The 20,025-nt window shown below is 41.9% G+C and overlaps 1 protein-coding gene across 1 annotated transcript in view; it reads right to left on the reverse strand.

The window, feature by feature from the left end:
* LOC142198511 (uncharacterized) overlaps nucleotides 1-19,234 on the reverse strand; it is a 29,601-nt gene extending 10,367 nt beyond the window's left edge. The window contains exons 1-3 of the mRNA XM_075269544.1: nucleotides 19,222-19,234; nucleotides 18,599-18,667; nucleotides 4,136-4,257 (exon numbers count right to left, since the gene is read on the reverse strand). Of these exons, the coding sequence (XP_075125645.1) occupies nucleotides 4,136-4,257; nucleotides 18,599-18,667; nucleotides 19,222-19,234 (204 nt within the window). The remainder of the gene's footprint in view (nucleotides 1-4,135; nucleotides 4,258-18,598; nucleotides 18,668-19,221) is intronic.
* Nucleotides 19,235-20,025: the final 791 nt, after the last annotated feature.

Genomic DNA, 20,025 nt, shown 5'->3' on the forward strand with positions numbered 1-20,025 from the left:
AAGAACCAAAAGAGGGGCAAAATGTGCGGCAAATTTAGCCCCACCCACCATTATGTTGACTTCACCCATTCTCATTAATTTTTCATGTGCCCGCACACAGTATAATCCTCCTACAGTCACCCGTACATTATATGTCCCCCCTCTATCTCTCCCCCAGCTTCATATACACCCTTCATCTGCACCCAGTTTCATGTCTCCCACCCAATTTCTGCCCCCAGATTCATGTCCGCCCATCCATTTCTGCCCCCAGTTTCATGTTCCCCCCCTCCATCTCTGCCCCCAGTTTCATGTCCCCTCCATCTCTACCCCAAGATTCATGCCCTCCATCTCTGCCCCCATATTCATGTCCCCTCCATCTCTGTCCCCATATTCATGTCCCCTCCATCTCTGCCCCCATATTCATGTCCCCTCCATCTCTGTCCCCATATTCATGTCCCTCCATCTCTGCCCCCATTGTCATGCCGTCCTCTCCATCTCCGCCCCCATATTCATGTCCCCTCCATCTCTGCCCCATATTCATGTCCCTCCATCTCTGCCCCCATTGTCATGTCGTCCTCTCCATCTCTGCCCCCATATTCATGTCCCCTCCATCTCTGCCCCCATTGTCAAGTCGTCCTCTCCATCTCTGCCCCCATATTCATGTCCCCTGCATCTCTGCCCCCATATTCATGTCCCCTCCATCTCTGCCCTCATATTCATGCCCCCTCCATCTCTGCCCCCATATTCATGTCCCTCCATCTCTGCCCCCATTGTCATGCCGTCCTCTCCATCTCTGCCCCCATATTCATGTCCTCTCCATCTCTGCCCCCAGTGTCATGCCGTCCTCTCTCTGCCCCCAGTTTCACGTTCCACATTACACTGACTGACTTACCTTCTCCTTCGTTCCCTCGCAGCTCTCTGCGCGCCTCTCTCTCACTGGCGCACAGTTATAGACGCGATGTGACGTCATCACATCGCGTCTACAAGCCAGTAGCGGAGGCGGTGAAGCGAGGAGCTGACACAGGTCAGCTCCTCGCTTCAGCCGCATATGTGACAGCGAGAGAGGCGCGCAGCGGCGAAGCAAGGAGCTGACCTGTGTCAGCTCCTCGCTTCGCCGCCGGCTACTGGCTTGTAGACGCGATGGCTGAAGCGAGGAGCTGACCTGTGTCAGCTCCTCGCTTCACCGCTGCCGCCGGCTACTGGCTTTTAGACGCGATGTGATCACATCGCGTCTACAAGCCAGTAGCAGCGGCGGCGAAGCGAGGAGCTGACACATGTCAGCTCCTCGCTTCAGCTGCATATGTGTCAGGGAGAGAGGCGCGCAGCAGCGAAGCGAGGAGCTGACCTGTGTCAGCTCCTTGCTTCAGCCGCGTATGTCTTCAACTCAGATCTGCGTCCTCTGGATGCAGATCTGAGTTGAAATAGGACATACACAATGACTGCTACGGGCGCCAGGGGGCCGGCACACGGTGACGGGCCAAAACCGGGCCCCCCCCATTTTTCAATTTGGCCGGGCCCCTGACGCCAGTACCAGTAGTACTGCCCTATCGGCGGCCCTGATAATAGGCGACAACTGGATGACAAAACCCTTCCTAAATACGTGACACACAAAACGCGGACAAGACAAATAACAACAAGGGAGGTCAGCTAGCTAGGGGTCAGTAACAGTCGAGCAATGCAGTGACAAAATTGAAATCCAAAAGAGTAGTCAATAGGGAAAGCCAAAGGTCAAGAATCAGAATACATGTAAGAAAATACACACACTCATATGTTGGATTGAGGTGCAAGCAGAAAATGGGTCCTCCGACCCTGTCAGTATGCAAAAAAGAAATTATCTGCTGCACAGTCTTGATTCAGTGATGAATAAACAAATATATTTATTGTGAAGATAACATAGATTGATGCGCCATGGAAAAAACGGTATTAAGGTATAAACTAAAAATTGATCCACTGTTAAGCAGGGATGTTTCGGTCCAATGACCTTCATCATGCCAGATCAATGTGTGAAATACAAGGAGCCTCCATGGCGTTTCCACATATATAATTGACATGCTGCAATTTGCAAAGCCGTAACGGCTTTGCAAATCGCAGCGTGTCCGCGCTGCGATTTCTTCCGCAAAGTGGGCATGGGATTCACATGAATCCCATCCCATTTGCTTGCACTGTAAAAGGCCGCGATACACCACGATTTTTCCCCCAGCGTCTCTGCTGCGAGCAAATCATGGCATTTACATCCCATGAGGCCCCCGGCCTAAGCAAGGAATTAAACTGCACATACCTCCTGCACCGCAGCATGCAAGCAGAGGGTGGCGCAGTGACCCGAACAGACAGAGACATTACAACCCTGCACAGATTTGACACACCCTGTGCCAGATGCAGCAAAGCAGCCCCAGAACATAACAGAGCCTCCTCCATATTTCATAGTAGGGACAGTGTTCTTTTCAAAATATGCTTCATTTTTCCATCTGTGAACATAGAGCTGATGTGCCTTGCCAAAAAGTTTGATTTTTGTCTCATCTGTCCATAGGACATTATCCCAAAGAATTTGTGGCTTGTCAACATGTAATTTTTATATATTATTACTTATGTCAGATTCAAGTTATTTCTTTGACCATTGTGGGGTATTCTTTCATTAAATTTTGTTCACATGGATATATATATATATATATATATATATATATATATATATATATATACTGTATATAGTGGGTAATCGCTCAGGTAGATGCTTGTAGCAGTGCAGGAAACAGGGACACAGACACTGGATTGCACACAAGTTCAGGCTTTATTCACATGTAACGCAAAGCCACAGGATAAACAAAACAAAATCCTTCGTGGCTGAGAAAATTAACTTAAACGTAAGGAAACTTTTCCCTGACTATACAGGAGACTGGCTACCAGTCTCCCACCTTGGCAACAACAACGGTGGCACAGTACCTGCTTCGGAGGTCTGGACAGGCCAGCTCTGTCAGTGTGGTGCCACCCTGCTAGTCTTCACACTCAGACTGTTATTAGGGCCTGATTAGTCAGCTGACCCCCCTGGTGTGAACCTTTACCATACACCCTGCCTGGCTGGGATATACCTGTCTTCCCAGACCACTTCCTTCACTCTCTCACAATATACTGTATATAGGAAATCACAGCATGTCAATTATACCTATTGAAAAGATGGCATTATTATTGAAGCAGAAAGTCCACAAAAGAAAATTCAGCTGACTTTCTGCAAAAAGTGCTGCAGGAAAAAACATAATATATTTCTGCCACGTTTTTCCTATAGCGCTTTTTGGCTGCGGCTCACTACATGTGGCCTTACCCTATTAGTATTATACAAAACAGAGTTCAAGTCATGCAACAATGCCAGGCAACATACTTACTAATGCAGATTTTACAATCAAAAGCTATAAATTACTTTCAATTAACTTCAGTGGAGCTAATCCTTGTGAAAATCTGCATGGCAATTTAGCATCAGAAATCTGTATTTTATCTGTGAATTACTGCCTGTCATCAGGTCTGAAAATGACAAGGCATAATCTGATAGGAGATGTCACCCTAGCAATTTTGGTGTTTTATTTATTTAAATCCATTAATTCATTCCAAAGATATAAGCCCTTTAGTATGTATTCCAATTAGGGTCTACAAGAGAAGTGGGTGGTAACACTGCATGAAATGTAGCACACAGAGACCCCACCCCAGAGAAACCACAGTGGTACCTCCCATTTGGCTAGTATACCCTAATTTGCATCAACCTTAAAATGAGTTATATTTTTGGAAACAAAACCCTAAAATCAGTTTGTCATTAGTGCCTATTGGATGATATCTCATTGTTCTTTTCAGACCTGGTCACAGATTTTCTTTAAAGAGGCTCTATCACCAGATTTATGGGTTATGAGCTAAAGATATGCCTGAATAGCCTTTAGTTTTGTGAGAGCCTGATCAAATGTAAAACAGTTGTACAGGTAAAATCTGGATAAAGCAACTTCGTATATAGATATAGGTGGTATTGTATGGCCTTCAACTGAACCTTTGTGTAAGTGCATGACTTGACTATATGCACTCCTGCCACTGTGTTCATACCCCTAATGGTGTACTGCTTGGATCACCACCCCTTTTGTCATATCACTGAGGTCTTGCCCTCTTCACACAAGCTTCTCCTCACCGCCATCCTCTCCATCGTCCTGGTACGGTTCACAAAAACCAATATGAAGCGATGGTCACAGATTATTTTGGATGTCCTGCTCATGCCAGGGCTCAGAATAAGAATAATGAGAAGGCAGACTCCTACAGGAAAGTTAAAAAAGACAGTATTTAAGTATAAATGCAGTTTATCTCCTATTGTTGTTTAGAAACGTCACACAAATGTGATCTCATCATTAAACAAGTAATAAAATGTCCTCATACAACAGAGCTAAGTTATTGGATACAGTAGACCATCTGCTCAGCATCTCTGAAATAACTAGGTACCTCATGGGACGTGCATGTAAAAGTAAATATACACCATTTCCCACAGTAGTCAGCTCTCTGTTACAGAATTTACACTTCTGTTTACATCTTTGAACAGCACAAGCAAGAGAGAAAGCACGGTATTGATCCAGGCAAGCATAAACAACCAATGTAATGGAATCCAACACAAAATCCACAATGTGTAAAACTTATAGCTTTTTACAGGATCTTAAAAGCAATCCACACCAGATAAGACAGAGCTTATGCAAATCAGAATTGTCTTGCTTCTTAATCATAGGGCAGTCATAGCTGTTACAATGGATCAAAATCTTCTGATTTGAAACAACATATAGATGGGCCCAGTGCAAAGGTATTATAAGTGGGCCCCTTAATGACGCAGACCTTACGTAGACATACCTTCCAATTGTCAGAGGTCACATAGACGGACTGGTGTGGCGGCGTACATGGTGTTAAGTGTTAAGCTGTACCCCTAACCCAGCCCATGTCCTCTTTGAGCCTGTCCAGTCCTATCATGGTCCTTTGTGCCCTGGCGGCATGCACACAACCATGTCATGTGGCCGGGACATTAGTAAATGACACAGACGGCACTTGGATTACATCTGTGTGCTGTTTGTGCCTCCACGGCACCATTTACAAAACAGATAGAAATAGGACCTGCCCTGAGTTTTCCTCTGGGATCACAAAAATACACAGTTGTATGGGGCCATAAAAATGAATGGATCAGTGTCCCCCAGTTACCCATCAGACAATATGATAAATATGAAAATAAAGAAATACCCTCAACTAGTTCCTGTCCGGCTCAAGTGCTGTTTGAGGATACAGCAGCCAAAATGCAGGATGGTGTAGAGGAGCACAATGCTGCCATATGTACCAATATAAGAGTAAATATCGCCTTTTATAAGAGCAGCCCTGCTTGTCTGTGGTGTAGATTGATTTTAAGATTCTGTAATAAAGCAAGCTGTTTTACATATTATGGATATTGTGCTAGATTTGTAATGGTCCAGCCGAACCCAGGCCAACAGTATCAATATAAGACATAGCTATACCTTTGGGTCTCAAGCTGGTCTTTTTGACGAACAGCTTAGTTACAGGGATTGTCCAGCCACAAAATTATTTTTCACACTGATGACCTATCCAAAGGGTAAATAATCACTAAGTGATCTATGAGAGCCTCACTCAAACAGATCTGCTGTTCAAGTAGCCTCCAGGTGCCAGGATATACAGCAGTGGATGGGGAGTTGCTCCTATTGAAGTAATAGGAATGGCACTCCATCCCTCTCCACTACATACCAATGGTTCCTGGGAATTGCACCCCTATTCCTCCTATTACATGATTAGGAGCAGCTACACATGCTTCCTCATCCACTGCTGTAACTTCCATCTCCTGGAAGCTATAGATCAGCTGATCTGTGCGGGGTCTGGGTGTCAAACCTTCACAGATCACATATTGATGACCTATCCTGTCGGTTTGAAAAATAATTTTCGGGATATACAACCTCTTTAACCGGTTAAGGACCGCCGTACGTAAAATTACGGCCTGCGGTCCAGGTACCTAAAGACCGGACTATTGTAAAAATACGTCCTGTCTTTAGGTACCTATTTCGCGGGGGGATGGGTGCGGGGAGGACGGGGGTTAGGTGTTACTAACACCTAACTCCTTCCTCAATAACGTCCAGTCGGAACTGAGTCCGACTGGACGTTTTAACCCTTTCGATCGCGCCGTGAAACATCACGGCGCGATCGAAAGGCATCCGCCGACAATTGAATCAGATCGGCACCCCCCGCGGCGAGATCGGAGGGTGCCGATAGCAGTAAAAGGTAGTCTGGGGTCTGGCCAGTGACCCCAGACTGCCCGAAGCCCCCACATACCTGGTGATCCTGCCAGGACCTTCTGATGTCAGGCTGTGCGTCTACACAGCCTGACATCCTGCTACGGAATGCCATGTGGGACACCTGCAGGCTGTGTCTCACATGGCATTCTATATCAGCAAAGTATTGCTGATTGAAGTGTCCTAAATGGACACATGAAAAAGTAAAAAAAAATGTAAAAAAAATAAAATGAAGTGTATGAAAAAAATTAATAAAGTTATAAAGCCCAAAAATCCCTTTTTCTCAATAGAAAATGAATTACATAAAAAAAGAACTAAAAAGTAATAAAAACAATGCATATTTGGTATTGTCGCGTCCGTAACAATCTGTACAATAAAACTGAAATAATATTTAATGTACACGGCGAACGCCGGAAAAAAAAAACGGAAAAAACTCGCCGGAAGTAATGATTTTTCGCCATCTCACCATACAAAATATGCTATAAAAAGTGATCAAAAAGTCATATGCATCCGACAACAGTACCAATAAAAAGCGCAGGTTGTCCCGCAAAAAATAAGCCCTCAACCAACTCTGTCAACCGAAAAATAAAAATGTTACGCCTCTTAGAAGATGCGATGCAAAAAACATTGATTTATGTCCCCAAATGTGTTTTTCCTCTGCAGAACTAGTAACACATAAAAAAATACTATAAATGAGGTATCGCCGTAACCGTACCGACCCGCAGAATAAAGGGAACATGTTACTTATACTGTACGCTGCATGGCGCAAAATTAAAAAAGTAAAACTCAATGCCAGGATTGATTTTTTTTTTTTAAATCCAGCAAAAAAGGGTTAATAAAATGTATTCAATAAGATGTAGACACCCAAAAATGGTGTCATTACGAAATGCATCTCATCCCGCAAAGAATAAGCCCTTATATGGCCGCGTCACCAGAAACATAAAGAAAATATAGCATCTCACAATGTGAAGACAAAAACCCTCAAAAATCGCCAAATTATTAGAACACAACTGGGTGCGTCATGTAGGGAATATATAAGCTGTGTGAGCGGATATCAGGGGACACCCCAGATTTACAGCTTATGAGGGAACAGACACCAGAAGTGACCCCTAAAGTGACCCCCAGAGTGACTCCCCCAATCATAGGAGCTACGGGGACATAGTAGGGAATTTGGTGTTTGCAATGTCCTCCGCACAGCTTATACATTCCCTCTTCGCCATCCGCTGTGCAGTCACGTCCGGGATACTAATACTCACTACACCCCCTGATAAATTCTTTGAGGGGTGCAGTTTTCAAAATGGGGTCACTCCTGGTACCCCATGGAATCCACTTTTCTGGTACCTTACAGGCTCTACAAACATGACATGGCGTCCAGATACCAAACATCTGAATCTGTGCTCCAAAAGCCGCATAGCGCTCCTTCCCTTCTGCACCCTGCTGTACGTCCAAACTGCAGTTTATGACACATGTATGACACATGTATGACACTGGTGTACCCCCGGATAACGGACATAATGTCATATGTGGGTATAAACTGATACTAGGGCACAGCCGGACACAGAAGGGAAGAAGGGTCATTTGGTTTTTGGAGCACAGACGGTTTGGTTTTTGGATGCCATGACACTTTTGTAGAGCTGAAACGCCAGTAATTTGGAATCCCCTGATAAATTACCTTATTTTGGAAACTACACCCCTGAAGGATTTATCCAGGGGTACAGACAGCATTTTTAACCCCCAAGTGTTGCTATAACTTTATATATATAACTATAACTGTAGTGGATTGTGAGAGGTGAAAATGACCATTTTTCCAGGAATACGTCCTTTCAGTGCCTAATATATTGTGCCCGACTTGTATCAGAGATGAACGCTCTAAAAGCTGTTGTGCCTGGGATACCCGTTTAACAGTTTTTGGAGTGTCTCTGCTGACATAAGTCGGGCACAACATGTTGCACACTGAAATGGCAAATCTGTAAAATTTTCATTTTTAACTTCTCTATCAGTTGCGATTTCATTTCTGGAAACTAAATAAATGCAACACTCAAGGGTTAAAAATTCTCGCTACACCACTTGATAAATCCCATCAGTGGGGTAGTGTCCAAAATAGGGTGACATGTCTGCGGATTCCACTTTATTGGCAATTCAGGGGCTTTGCAAAAGTGGCAAAAAAAACCAAACTGTGCTCCAAAAACCAAAATAGCGCTCCTTCCCTTCTGTCCCCGGTTGTGCCCAAACAGCCGATTCTACCCACATATGGCATTAAGTACGTTATCCGGGGTACACCAGTGTCATACATGTGGGCATACACTGCTATTTGGGTACCCAGCAGGGTGCAGATGTGAAGGAGCAATATGTGCTTTTGGAGTGCAGATTTAGATTCTTCGTTTTTGGACACCACGTCACATTTGCAGAGACCCTAAAATTGCCCCTACAAAATGGGGTCACTTCTTGGTGAATTCCAGTTTACTGGAACCTCCAGGGCTCTGCAAAAACATCATGGCGCCCAGAGGGTCCCTCTAAATCTGTATCCCAAAAGCTAAAACGCACAGTGGTCCTTCCCTTCTGAGCCCTGCTGTGTGCCCAAGCAGCAGTTTACACCCACATATATAATTTTTTGACCCCCGGGATGGCCCACTTAATAGTTTTAGGAGTGCAGGTCTCTGACAACACAAAGTGGGTGCAACGTATTGGGCACCGAAATGGCATATTTTTAAAAATTTCAATTTTCATTTTGTACATTAATTTTTGGGAAGCATTTTAGGCTCAAAATGATAATACCCCTTGATACATTCCTTGACAGGTGTAGTTTCTAAAATGGGGTCACTTTTGAGGGGTTTCCATTGTATTGATACTTTAGGGGCTCAGCAAATGCGACATGGCACCTGAAAACTATTCCAGCAACATCTGCCCTCCAAAATCCAAATAGCGCTCTTTCCATTCTGAGCCCCAGCATGTACCCATACAGCAGATTTTGGCCACATATGGGGTATTGCCGTGTTCAGAAGAAATTGTGTAACAAACTGTGGGGGGCTTTTAATTCTTAAACTATTTGCAAAATTAAAACTATGGCGCTAAATGGACAATTTATTGGGAAAAAAAGTAATTTTTCATTTTCACGTCCCAATGTTAATAAAATCTGTGAAACACCTGTGAGGCCAAAATACTCACTCTACCCCTAGACAAATTCTATGAGGGGTGTAGTTTCCAAAATGGGGTCACTTATAGGGGGTTTCCACTGTATTGGTACTTTAGGGGCTCTGCAAATGCGACATGGGACCTGAAAAATATTCCAGCAAAATCTGCCCTCCAAAAGCCAAATAGCCCTCTTTCCATTCTGAGCCCCGCCATGTTCCCATACAGCAGATTATGACCACATATGGGGCATTTCTGTGTTCAGCAGAATTTGTGTAACGAACTTTATGGAGCTTTTTCTCCTTTATCCTCTTGTGAAAATTAAAAATTTGGGGCTAAATTGACAGTTTGTTGAAAAAAAAGTAATTTTTCATTTTCATGGCCCAATGTTAATAAAATCTGTGAAACAGCTGTAGGGTCAAAATGCTCACTCTACCCTTTAATATGTTCTGTGGGGGGTATAGTTTCCCAAATGGGGTCACTTTTAGGGGGTTTCCACTGTATTGGTACTCTAGGGGCTCTGCTAATGCGACATGGCACCTAAAATTATTCCAGCAAAATCTGCCATCCAAAAGCCAAATAGCGCTCCTTCCATTCTGAGCCCCGCCATGTTCCCATACAGCAGATTATAGCCACATATGGGGTATTGCCGTGTTCAGGAGAAATTGTTTAACAAACTGTGGGGGGCTTTTACTCCTTTAACCCTTTGTGAAAATGAAAACTTTGGAGATAAAGTGACATTTTAGTAATTTTTCATTTACACATCCCAATGTTAGTAAAATCTGTGAAACAACTGTAGGGTCTAAATGCTGACTATACCCCTTGATGAATTCTGTGAGGGGTGTGGATTCTAAAATGGGGTCACTTTTGGGGGGTTTCCATTGTTTTGGTACTCTAGGGTCTCTGCAAATAAGGCATGGCGCTGAAAATTATTCCAGCAAAATCTGCTGTTCAAACACCCAGTGTCGCTCCTTCCCTTCCATGCACTGCCGTGTGCCCAAAAATCAGTTTACACCCACATGTGGGGTATTTCTGTGCACGGGAGAAATTGCACAATAAACTGTCAGATGCATTTTCTCCTTCAACCCTTTGTGAATGTGTTAATTTTGGGTCTAAATGAATGTATTAGTGAAAAAAAATGAAATGTCTAAATTTCACTGCCATATTATTTTTATTCTTATGAAATGCTTAAAGGGTTAACAAACATCCCAAATGCTGTTTTGAATAATTTGAGGGGTGCAGTTTTGAAAATGGGGTAATTTATGGGGGTTTCTATTATACAGGCCTTTATAATTACTTTCAGAACTGAAGTGGTCCCTAAAAAATTGGTTTGGAGAATTTGCTTGTAAATCTGGAAAATTGCTGTTACACTTGTAAGCCTTGTGACGTCCAAAATAAATTAAAATACAATCAAAAGATGATGCCAATATAAAGCAGAGATATGGGAGATAATATTTATTCATGTATTTGGATGGTATGACTATCCGCCTGAAAAGCAGAGAATTTCACATTTTGAAAATTGCAATTTTTTTCAAATTTCCATCAAATTTCCTAGTTTTTTTATAAATAAATGCAAAAATATTGATTAGTGTTTACCACTAACATGAAGTATAATGTGTTACGAGAAAACCATCTCAAATTCATTTGTGTAAGTTAAAGCGTCTCAAAGTTATTGCCATTTAAAGTGACACATGTCAGTTTTGAAAAAAGAGGCCTGGTCTTTAACATACTTTTGGGCCTGGTCCTTAACCGGTTAAGAATTATTATACCTGGAAAAGTGTCATCCCATATAATTCTGTAGTATAGATCAATAAAGATCTCAGAATATGTAAACTTATTCTCTTAGCATTAAAAGTGCTATCTCAAAAAGGACCTTTTCTGTCCTCTAACACCAGACATGTTATATATCATTACAACGCTGTCTATGCAGTGAATTCAGAATACTTTCAGTTTTGTTTGCAGAGATATCGTGCTCTTACTTTTTCCTACCAATATTGCTGCACTGTTAGGGGAGCAGGCTTTACAGTATATTGCTGCTTTCATTGGAATTTAGAAGATAAGTGCAAGCTTGGTGCTCAAATGCACTTAATTAATCGACCATCAGCAAGTATGATCACCACCATAAAAGTACAAGTTTGGGCAGTTTGCTGTTTTGGAGAATTGAGGCACTTGTCAACACAATGTCAAGGATAAAGGACAACAGAATTAATCTTAAAGAAGCAATTGTTGCTGCTCATCAATCTGAGAAGGTCCAAGGCCCTTTCCAAACAATTTTAAGATCATAATTCTACAGTGTAAAGAATATTCACAAGTGGAAAACATTCAAAACAGTTGGCAATCTTCCAAGGAGTAGACATCCCTGCAAATTCATGCCAAGGGCAGACTATGCAATGGTCAAAGAAATGGCAAAAAAACTTTACACAGTCTTAGGGCTTGTTCACATCTGCGCCCTAGGACTCCGAAACTGGGCAGGAAATGGAAACCTGCAGGCATTTTTCAAACCCATTCAAATGAATGGGTTTGAAAAGTGTCCGGCCGTGAGCGCCATAGAGCGTTCTGTGCTCTCTGCGGCAAAACCGTTTTTTTTTTTTTTTTTTTTAACCAGACACAAAGTCGGACATGCAGGACTTTGTGTCCGGTTTAAAAAAAAACGGTTTCGCCGTGGAGAGCACAAAACGCTCACCGGAGCTCACAGCCGGTCACGGTCTGACAGGTTTCCATCTTCTGCCAGCAGAAGACGGAAACCTGAAAACGTAGAGCGGGCGCTAGTGTGAACCCAGCGTTAGATGTAGCTCTTGATTAAGTATAGATTTTTTGGAAGGGTTGCCAGGAGAAAAGCCCTTTCTAAAAATAAGATGACAGCACAGCTTAGGTTTGCAAATTTGCATCTGAATAAATCACAAGATTTCTGGAACAATGCCCTTTAGACAGATGAGATCAGAGTGGAGATGCTGGCTAGAATGCCCAACGCTGCATTTGGCAGAAACCAAACAGCAGATCAGCACAAACACCACATACCATACCTGTTTTTTACGACTCTCACTCTGAACGAGTTTACGTTCAGAATGAGCGGAGCGTAAACTCCGTGTGAAGGCAGCCTTATTTTGCAGCTACAGGACCTGGGCACCTTGCAGTAATTGATTCAGCCATGAACTCCTTGTGGAGGCTCCCAGGCCTGTCTTTGATTAACTTCTATTGCAGGCTTCTCTACACACGGGGGCAAAATTGTTGGTACCCCTCGTTTAGTGAAAGAAAAACCCACAATGGTCGCAGAAATAACTTGAACCTGACAAAAGTAATAATATAGAAAAATTCTATGAAATAGTACAAATGAAAGTCAGACATTGCTTTTCGCTTCAACAAAAATTTTTTAAAAATAAAACTCATGACACAGGCCTGGACAGAAATGATGGTTCCCTTAACTTAATATTTTGTTGCACAACCTTTTGAGGCAATCGCTGCAATAAACAATTCCTGTAACTGTCAATGAGACTTCTGCACCTCTCAACAGGTACCTTGGCCCACTCCTCATGAGCAAACTGCTCCAGTTGTCTCGGGTTTGAAGGGTGCGTTTTCCAGACGGCATGTTTCATCTCCTTCCAAAGATGCTCAATAAGATATAGGTCAAGGCTCATAGAAGGCCACTTCAGAATGGTCCAGTGTTTTCCTCTTCACTTGGGTGTTTTTAGCTGTGTGTTTTGGGTCACTATCCTGTTGCAAGACCCATGACCTGTGACTAAGACCAAGCTTTCTGACACTGGGTGGATTCATGTTATTTCTGTGACCAATTTTGATTGTTGCGGCATCTCAGCAGCTCGCTGGGACACCATATAATGAGCTTATTGTTGGCGTTGATGATCCGCCTGCCTCGGCGTTTTGGCAGCTGTCAAGCTGGCCTGCTGCTGAACTCATTCCTCGCGCTGTGCCCGTGATTGATCCAGCATTTCAACAGCTCGCTGGGACGGCATATAATGAGCATGTTGTTGGCGTTGATGATCCACCTGCTTGGGAGTTTTGGCAGCTGTAAAGCTAAACTCGTTCCTCACGCTGTGCCCGTGATTTTTCCGGCATCTCAGCAGCTCACTGGGATGTCATATAATGAGCGTGTTGTTGGCATCGATGATCCGCCTGCTCCGGTGTTTCAGCAGCTGATAAGCTGGCCTGCCACTGAACTCATTCCTTGCGCTGTGCCCGTGATTGTTGCGGCATCTCAGCAGCTCGTTGGGACACCATATAATGAGCTTATTGTTGGCATTGATGATCCGCCTGCTTGGGGGGTTTGGCAGCTGTCAAGCTGGCCTGCTGCTAAACTCGTTCCTCGCGTTGTGCCCATGATTGTTCCGGCATCTCAGCAGCTCGCATATAATGAGCATGTTGTTGGCGTTGATGATCCGCCTGCTCCGGTATTTTGGCAGCTGTCAAGCTGGCCTGCTGCTAAACTCGTTCCTCGCACTGTGCCCGTGATTGTTCCGGCATCTCAGCAGCCTGCTGGGACACCATATAATGAGCATGTTGTTGGCGCCGATAATCCCCGTCATATCCGCTTGAGGAGAACTTTGTGACTTCTGTCTTCCTTCATAGCTCTCGTTGTTTTAGAATTTTGCAACAAATTAGATTTTCTCTTTTCCAACATGTTTAAAAGTAGCAAACTGTGAATTTGGATTAAAGGTGTTTTCCTATCCAGTGTGTCAGCCCTGCCTGGATCAAATGTATGTACACAATGGACTGAGGGTTAGCTGAGTGTTTACACAGAGAGATAACAGACCTGGCTTTATCAGAACCTGAGATAAGGCTGCTGCAGGAGCAGTTTAATATAGTATGTGAACATAAATTCATAACAGTTGTGAAGCCATGTCATTTACCGGGATGAAAAATAGCCTATGTTTTACAAACTATCTATGTGCCAAATTTCATCCAAATCCGTTCAGCCGTTTTTGCATGACTGAATAACAAACACACAAACATCCAAACTTTCATATTTATAATATTAGTAGAATTTAAGACATCCGGGGACCAGATGATATTTTTTTTATGTTGCAAAACCATAGACCATAAACTTTTTTTTTCATATGTTTGTATGTGAGTACATAAGTGTTATGTGTCCAAATAGGCTTACTATGCATGAATACCATATCGGTAACTCGCTGAATATTTCCTGCTTCGATATGACATAATTCCAACAAAATATTTGCTCAATTGGCCAAAGTGAACTCATGTTATTTCTCATTTACACGAGCAATGAAGTCATTCTCACAACTTCTAATACTGCACGTTTCTGCTTTAATATCAGGTCCAGGCCTGATTGTGAGGTGAAGAATGTGACACAGAAGGATTTCTGACAAGCATTACTGGAAGAGTCTTCTTCCCCACCCCTTTAGCTTCCTGACCATATCTCTTCCAGGAAATTATGGACATGAACAGATTAATTGTTTCCTTTCCAACCGCAACTTTTATTCATCAACAATAAAAATGCACTTCTTCTTAGTGTTATATAATAATAGTATGATAATTTTTTTTTTTTTGCAGATTATGCTGTTTTTTGGGGGGTTTTTTTAGCCAAAGTCAATAGTTATTGGAAATATACGGAAAGTATTTGTACATCTCCCTTCTGCTCAATCTTTTCCTGGCTTTGGCTCAAAACGCTGCAGCAAAATCTGTAACAAATAAAGCAGCTTTTCTGCAACGTTGAGCCTTAGACTTAAGGTGAGGTCCCATGTTGCAAAAATGCTACGTTTTTGGTTGCTATGCAAAAAAAATTGCCATGTTTCTTGGTACCAGCAAAGTTAATCATATTTCATTATTTTATCCACACATCACATTAAAAAAAAAAAGGTGGAGTAATGCAGGATGTTACATTTTAGCTTCAGAGTCATGAGCATTTTGTTGATAAATTTAATAGGGAAAGAACAAACGCAGGGGAAAATGAAGGAAAAGCTGGATCCTGCAGACTTTCCTCTCCTGACATGTCTATTTTAGTAAATAATTGCATTTCCTATGAAATTATAATTCTGGAACATCTTATTATTCCTCCTTGTTATTCCTCCCAGAAATTTGTATAGTGGTTTGCCAACTAGGTGTTACCTATTGGAGGTGTCGATACAGTCTGACACTCTCCAATCTGCTCGGCCCTCTGTATTGAGAACTGTTAGTGACGGTGCACTGTGCACAACCTGGCAGTGTCAGGGCCCCTTCACATGGCGTAAGCGCTCGGCTCATTCCGAGCCGTACACGTGAGCGCTTCTAAACACTTCCCATTCACTTCAATGGGAGAGCGCGTAAAGCCGGCTTTACGAGCGCTCCCATTGAAGTGAATGGGAAGTGTTTAGAAGTGCTCACGTGTACGGCTCAGAATGAGCCGAGCGCTTACGCCGTGTGAAGGGGCCCTGACACTGCCAGGTTGTGCACAGTGCACCGTCATTAACAGCTCTCAATACAGAAACAAGGGGAATAGTGATAAAATGCAGGATTTCATAGAAAAGAGCCAACATTTTTTAATAAAGTCTATTACAAAATGTATTAATAACAGAAATACTGACAGAAATCAAGTCGTCCAAAGCTTAGCTACACTGTAATACGTAGTTGTTTAACTACTTAAGGAGGAATAACAGATGAATGACACAACAGAGATATAAGAAAAAAATGTTCCACAATTGTTATTTCATGGGGAATGGGATTATTTGCTGAAACAGACGTGTCAGATGAGGTGACAGGTCCTCTTTAAGATATGTGTTCTGATCTTATTCTTTTCCATAAGCGGAAACTGTTTATCTTTCCAGTGACCTTTAGTGGCTAGTTTGCATAAGTACATGGAACAGATGCAGCTTTCCTCCGAACACCACATCCTGCCTAATGTGCAAGGAAAATATCATTTGTGCTACAAATATTTTTTCTAAAGATTTTTCAGTATGTGCAGATACTTTACTGTTTGTAAATCAAGACTAATCGGAAGGAAATGCCAGGTCTGATGATAAGAAATCACAAATTGACATGCCAGGAAATCATCCCACATTTAGCCTTGAATGAATTGAAGACATCTTTGGGGTGGGGCTCCACGTTGCGAATATGCAGTGTTTTGGCTGTGGCTGGAACGCCATGACAAAAAAACGCTGCGTATTTCAGTACCGTAAAGTGGACGGGATTATGACGAATTGCAGCCATTGCAGAAAAAAATCCACAGCATGTCAATTATGACTATGGAAATTCTGGTGTTTTCCATATAAGTATAACAGAAGCAGAAAGTTCTGGGGAAAAAATGTGATGTGTTTCCACTGTGGTCTTTTCGCATTGCTTTTTAGCTGTGGCTCACTACATGGGGCCTTAGGGATGAAAATGTTAAAGGCCTATCACTGGGATGGTAATCTAAGCTGTAGGACCCCACGATCCAGTAGAATGAAGGGCTGTCCCCTAAACTGTTACACAGGCACAGTGTCTCATCTGTATGGGTGGCTATGCCTTGTACTGCAGATTGTCCCATTTCCTACCTTGTGCAGATAAGTAGGAGTCCTGGGGTTTGGACACCCACCGATTAAACATTGATTTTACAAGGAGAGATTGTCAGTACTTTAAGGAAATGTGACTTTAAAAATCTGCTGTATTAAATAATTGTATAAATATAAAATACATTTTTCACAGAAACAGCTGGGCCTCAGAATATAATTTCTGTTCTGTAGTTTAATAACTAAAACGTTATCTTATTAATACAGGCAGTATTACAATAGTAGATAACACCTATGTGATAAAGCTGGTGACAAATAAAACAGGATCCAGCATTGACAATAGATGATGTCACAGCTGCTCTCCTCTCCCTACACAGTGACCTCTATGTGGGTCACAGAGCATGCTTAGAAGTCTTCTATAGTAGTCTGTGACTGAGTGATCTCCAAATACCAGTTTCCCACATCCATGTGTCTGTTGTAAAGCAATGTATGAACTACCGTTTATAGGCTTTCTGATCGTCATATAAAGAAAACAGAATGAAAAAGTAAAATCTACAATCCACCTATTGATAGAAGTACTGACAAGTATATACAGTAGATGATACATTAAAGGGGGTTGTAGCGAGTCCCCCAAATGTCTGCCAACAGTATGCACACATACACTGTACAAACCTCCATTCACACCCCAGGTCCCCCATAAGCACCTCCATTTTTCCATTCCATCTAGCCATTTAAAACACCAGTCTGGCATAGTCCAGTTGCATTGCCCAAGTGTCCAGAGCTGAAGGAGCACATCTTACAACTCCCATGAGCTCCTCATCCTTTCTTATGGATTTGCCTGCCTCTGAACTCGAAAGTGAGACTGTAGATAGACAGATAGACCTATGAAGAAGTGAATGTGTACATTCTTGAATAATAAAAGCAGAGAACTACATCAAACTATGTCTAGAGCAGCAGTAGGCTATTAAACTGGGATGAGGTTCCTTGGAATTAGGGTAGAAAAGGCATTCCTTATAGAAGTGTGAATGTAATAGACAACTGGGGAAAATAGGCTACAACGACAATGCAATACTACCCCTTTAAGTCTCAGAGAACCCTTTTTAAGATGCCATCCTACAATTACTTACCTGACTGTACCACCCATTGAAGTCAGCTCATGACAGTCTACTTTACCCAAAAGTATAATATTCACTTACTGTAGTACAGTAAGATATAAATCAGTGAAACCTCACAGCTCAACAGCCAGTCCAAGCAGATCTGGCCAATGCAGTATTTGTCATATCTGGAAAGTGTGGACACATGGAAAAATCATTCATATCCAAATTGCAGTTGTAAATTGACCCAAACCATCTGTTGCTTTAGATTTTATTATAATATCTAGAGAAACCTTAAATTCATTCATACACAACTATAACATAGCTATGATGTACAAGAAGCCAATATGTGTTTACTCGTCCAATTGCCATTATTTGTATGTAGCAAATATATATCTCCTTACAATAATAAATGAAACATCATTTACATTGTGTGCAGTATTTCCCTGACTTAAGGATGCATTGCTAGCATAGTAACCAGTCAAACATAATATACATTTTTTTCCATTAAATTTATCGTCTTATACGCCAGTATTTTAGCATTAATGATGCCAGAAATCTAAGTCAGTAAGGAGCTGGAATAGGTTTGTGTTTCGCCACACATAACTCAGAGAATAAGGAGTGCACCTATACTTAGATTAGACACAAACATTGGCTAGGCAGGGATTACCAAGAGAACACTGGTCTGAATAAATCAGCTCCAAAGTCTTTTTGTGGAAGTTTTTCTGCAGTTTTTTTTCTGCCAAAATGAGGAGTAGATATAAAAGGAATAGGGAAAGTGAAGGAAAGAGGAAAGAGAAGGCTATATTCACATGACTCAGCCATGTTCTAACATATCCATGTGGGATCCATTTTTTCAGCCACCCATTTACATAAGTGGGTCAGTTGGGTCTGTGAAAATGCACCTGAGAGTCTGATAAATGATAAAATATTGTATGTCCTAGTTTTTCACAGATCACAGACACCACACAATTGTTAAACTGTCCATGTAAATAAAGACTTATAATTCTACTTGTTGGATCCACTTTGGTGCACAATTCTGCTGTAAAAACTGCCACAAAACACTGTGTGTGTCTCCAGTTTTTCATGCAATTCTTTGAGACAAAGCTAGACTCTCCAGTACCATACCAGCTCCGGTACCATAGAAATCAATAAAGCAGAGCTTCACTGTTCTAACCTCTAACCAATTCAGAATGGGAAGCAAAACATCGTATTAATATAAGCAATGATACCCCAACTTCTAATATAACACCAAAACTATAAAATATTACAGGCAGAAAATGTAATACTTACGATTTACATCCATCCCCAGCCAGTTCTTATTATGATTCCATTATTATGTTGCTGGAAGAACATATATCCATGCCCCAGGTCCATTTATATAGCAAAAGGAAAAAGTAGTGTAGAAGAAGACAGTGGGATAGTAAATAAGAAAATATTCAATTTATGAGAAAGACTGTAACATTGAGTAGACTTGCTTCTAAAGATTTCTAATGAAAAGACTAAAAAAATACAATTAGGAGCCTTCACAGATGTGATGTTGACAGCTGTATATATAAGATAAGGGGTGAACAGAAGTGAAGAAATGAGTCAGGGTCTTGGTCTGTTTCTAAGAATAAGAAACTGAGCAAATGCAGTCCCAAATCCTTGCCAAGCAATAGAAATATTCACATCCTGTTGTTCTGAAAGATGTCAGGGCATTGGGCAAAATGAGACAGTGGTCCTATGTGTGACAAAGCACATATCTAAAAGACATTCCGGCTGTCATGCTACTGGGGGAGGAACAAAAGGAGGAAAGAAGGCCATATTGCACGTTTACTGCCTTCGTTTTTATTCTGTATCACTATATTTTCATAAGGCCAGGTATAGCAAGATACATTGTTAATGTTATCATAAAAGAACAAGTTTATGTCCATATTATATAATATTATATAACATTAACTTAATATGCATCTTTCCAACAAAGTTTTGAAAAGAATGATGACTGTATATTCAGAACTGAAAAACGTGTCAAAAATGATAATGGGGGACTGAACAGCAGTAAAATGGCAATATCCTTGGCCCCTCGGCTCTCTCTCTTCTGCAATTCTCTCCTAA

This window comes from Leptodactylus fuscus, chromosome 3 (genome assembly GCF_031893055.1).
Source record: "Leptodactylus fuscus isolate aLepFus1 chromosome 3, aLepFus1.hap2, whole genome shotgun sequence".
NCBI classification, from domain to species: Eukaryota; Metazoa; Chordata; class Amphibia; order Anura; family Leptodactylidae; genus Leptodactylus; species Leptodactylus fuscus.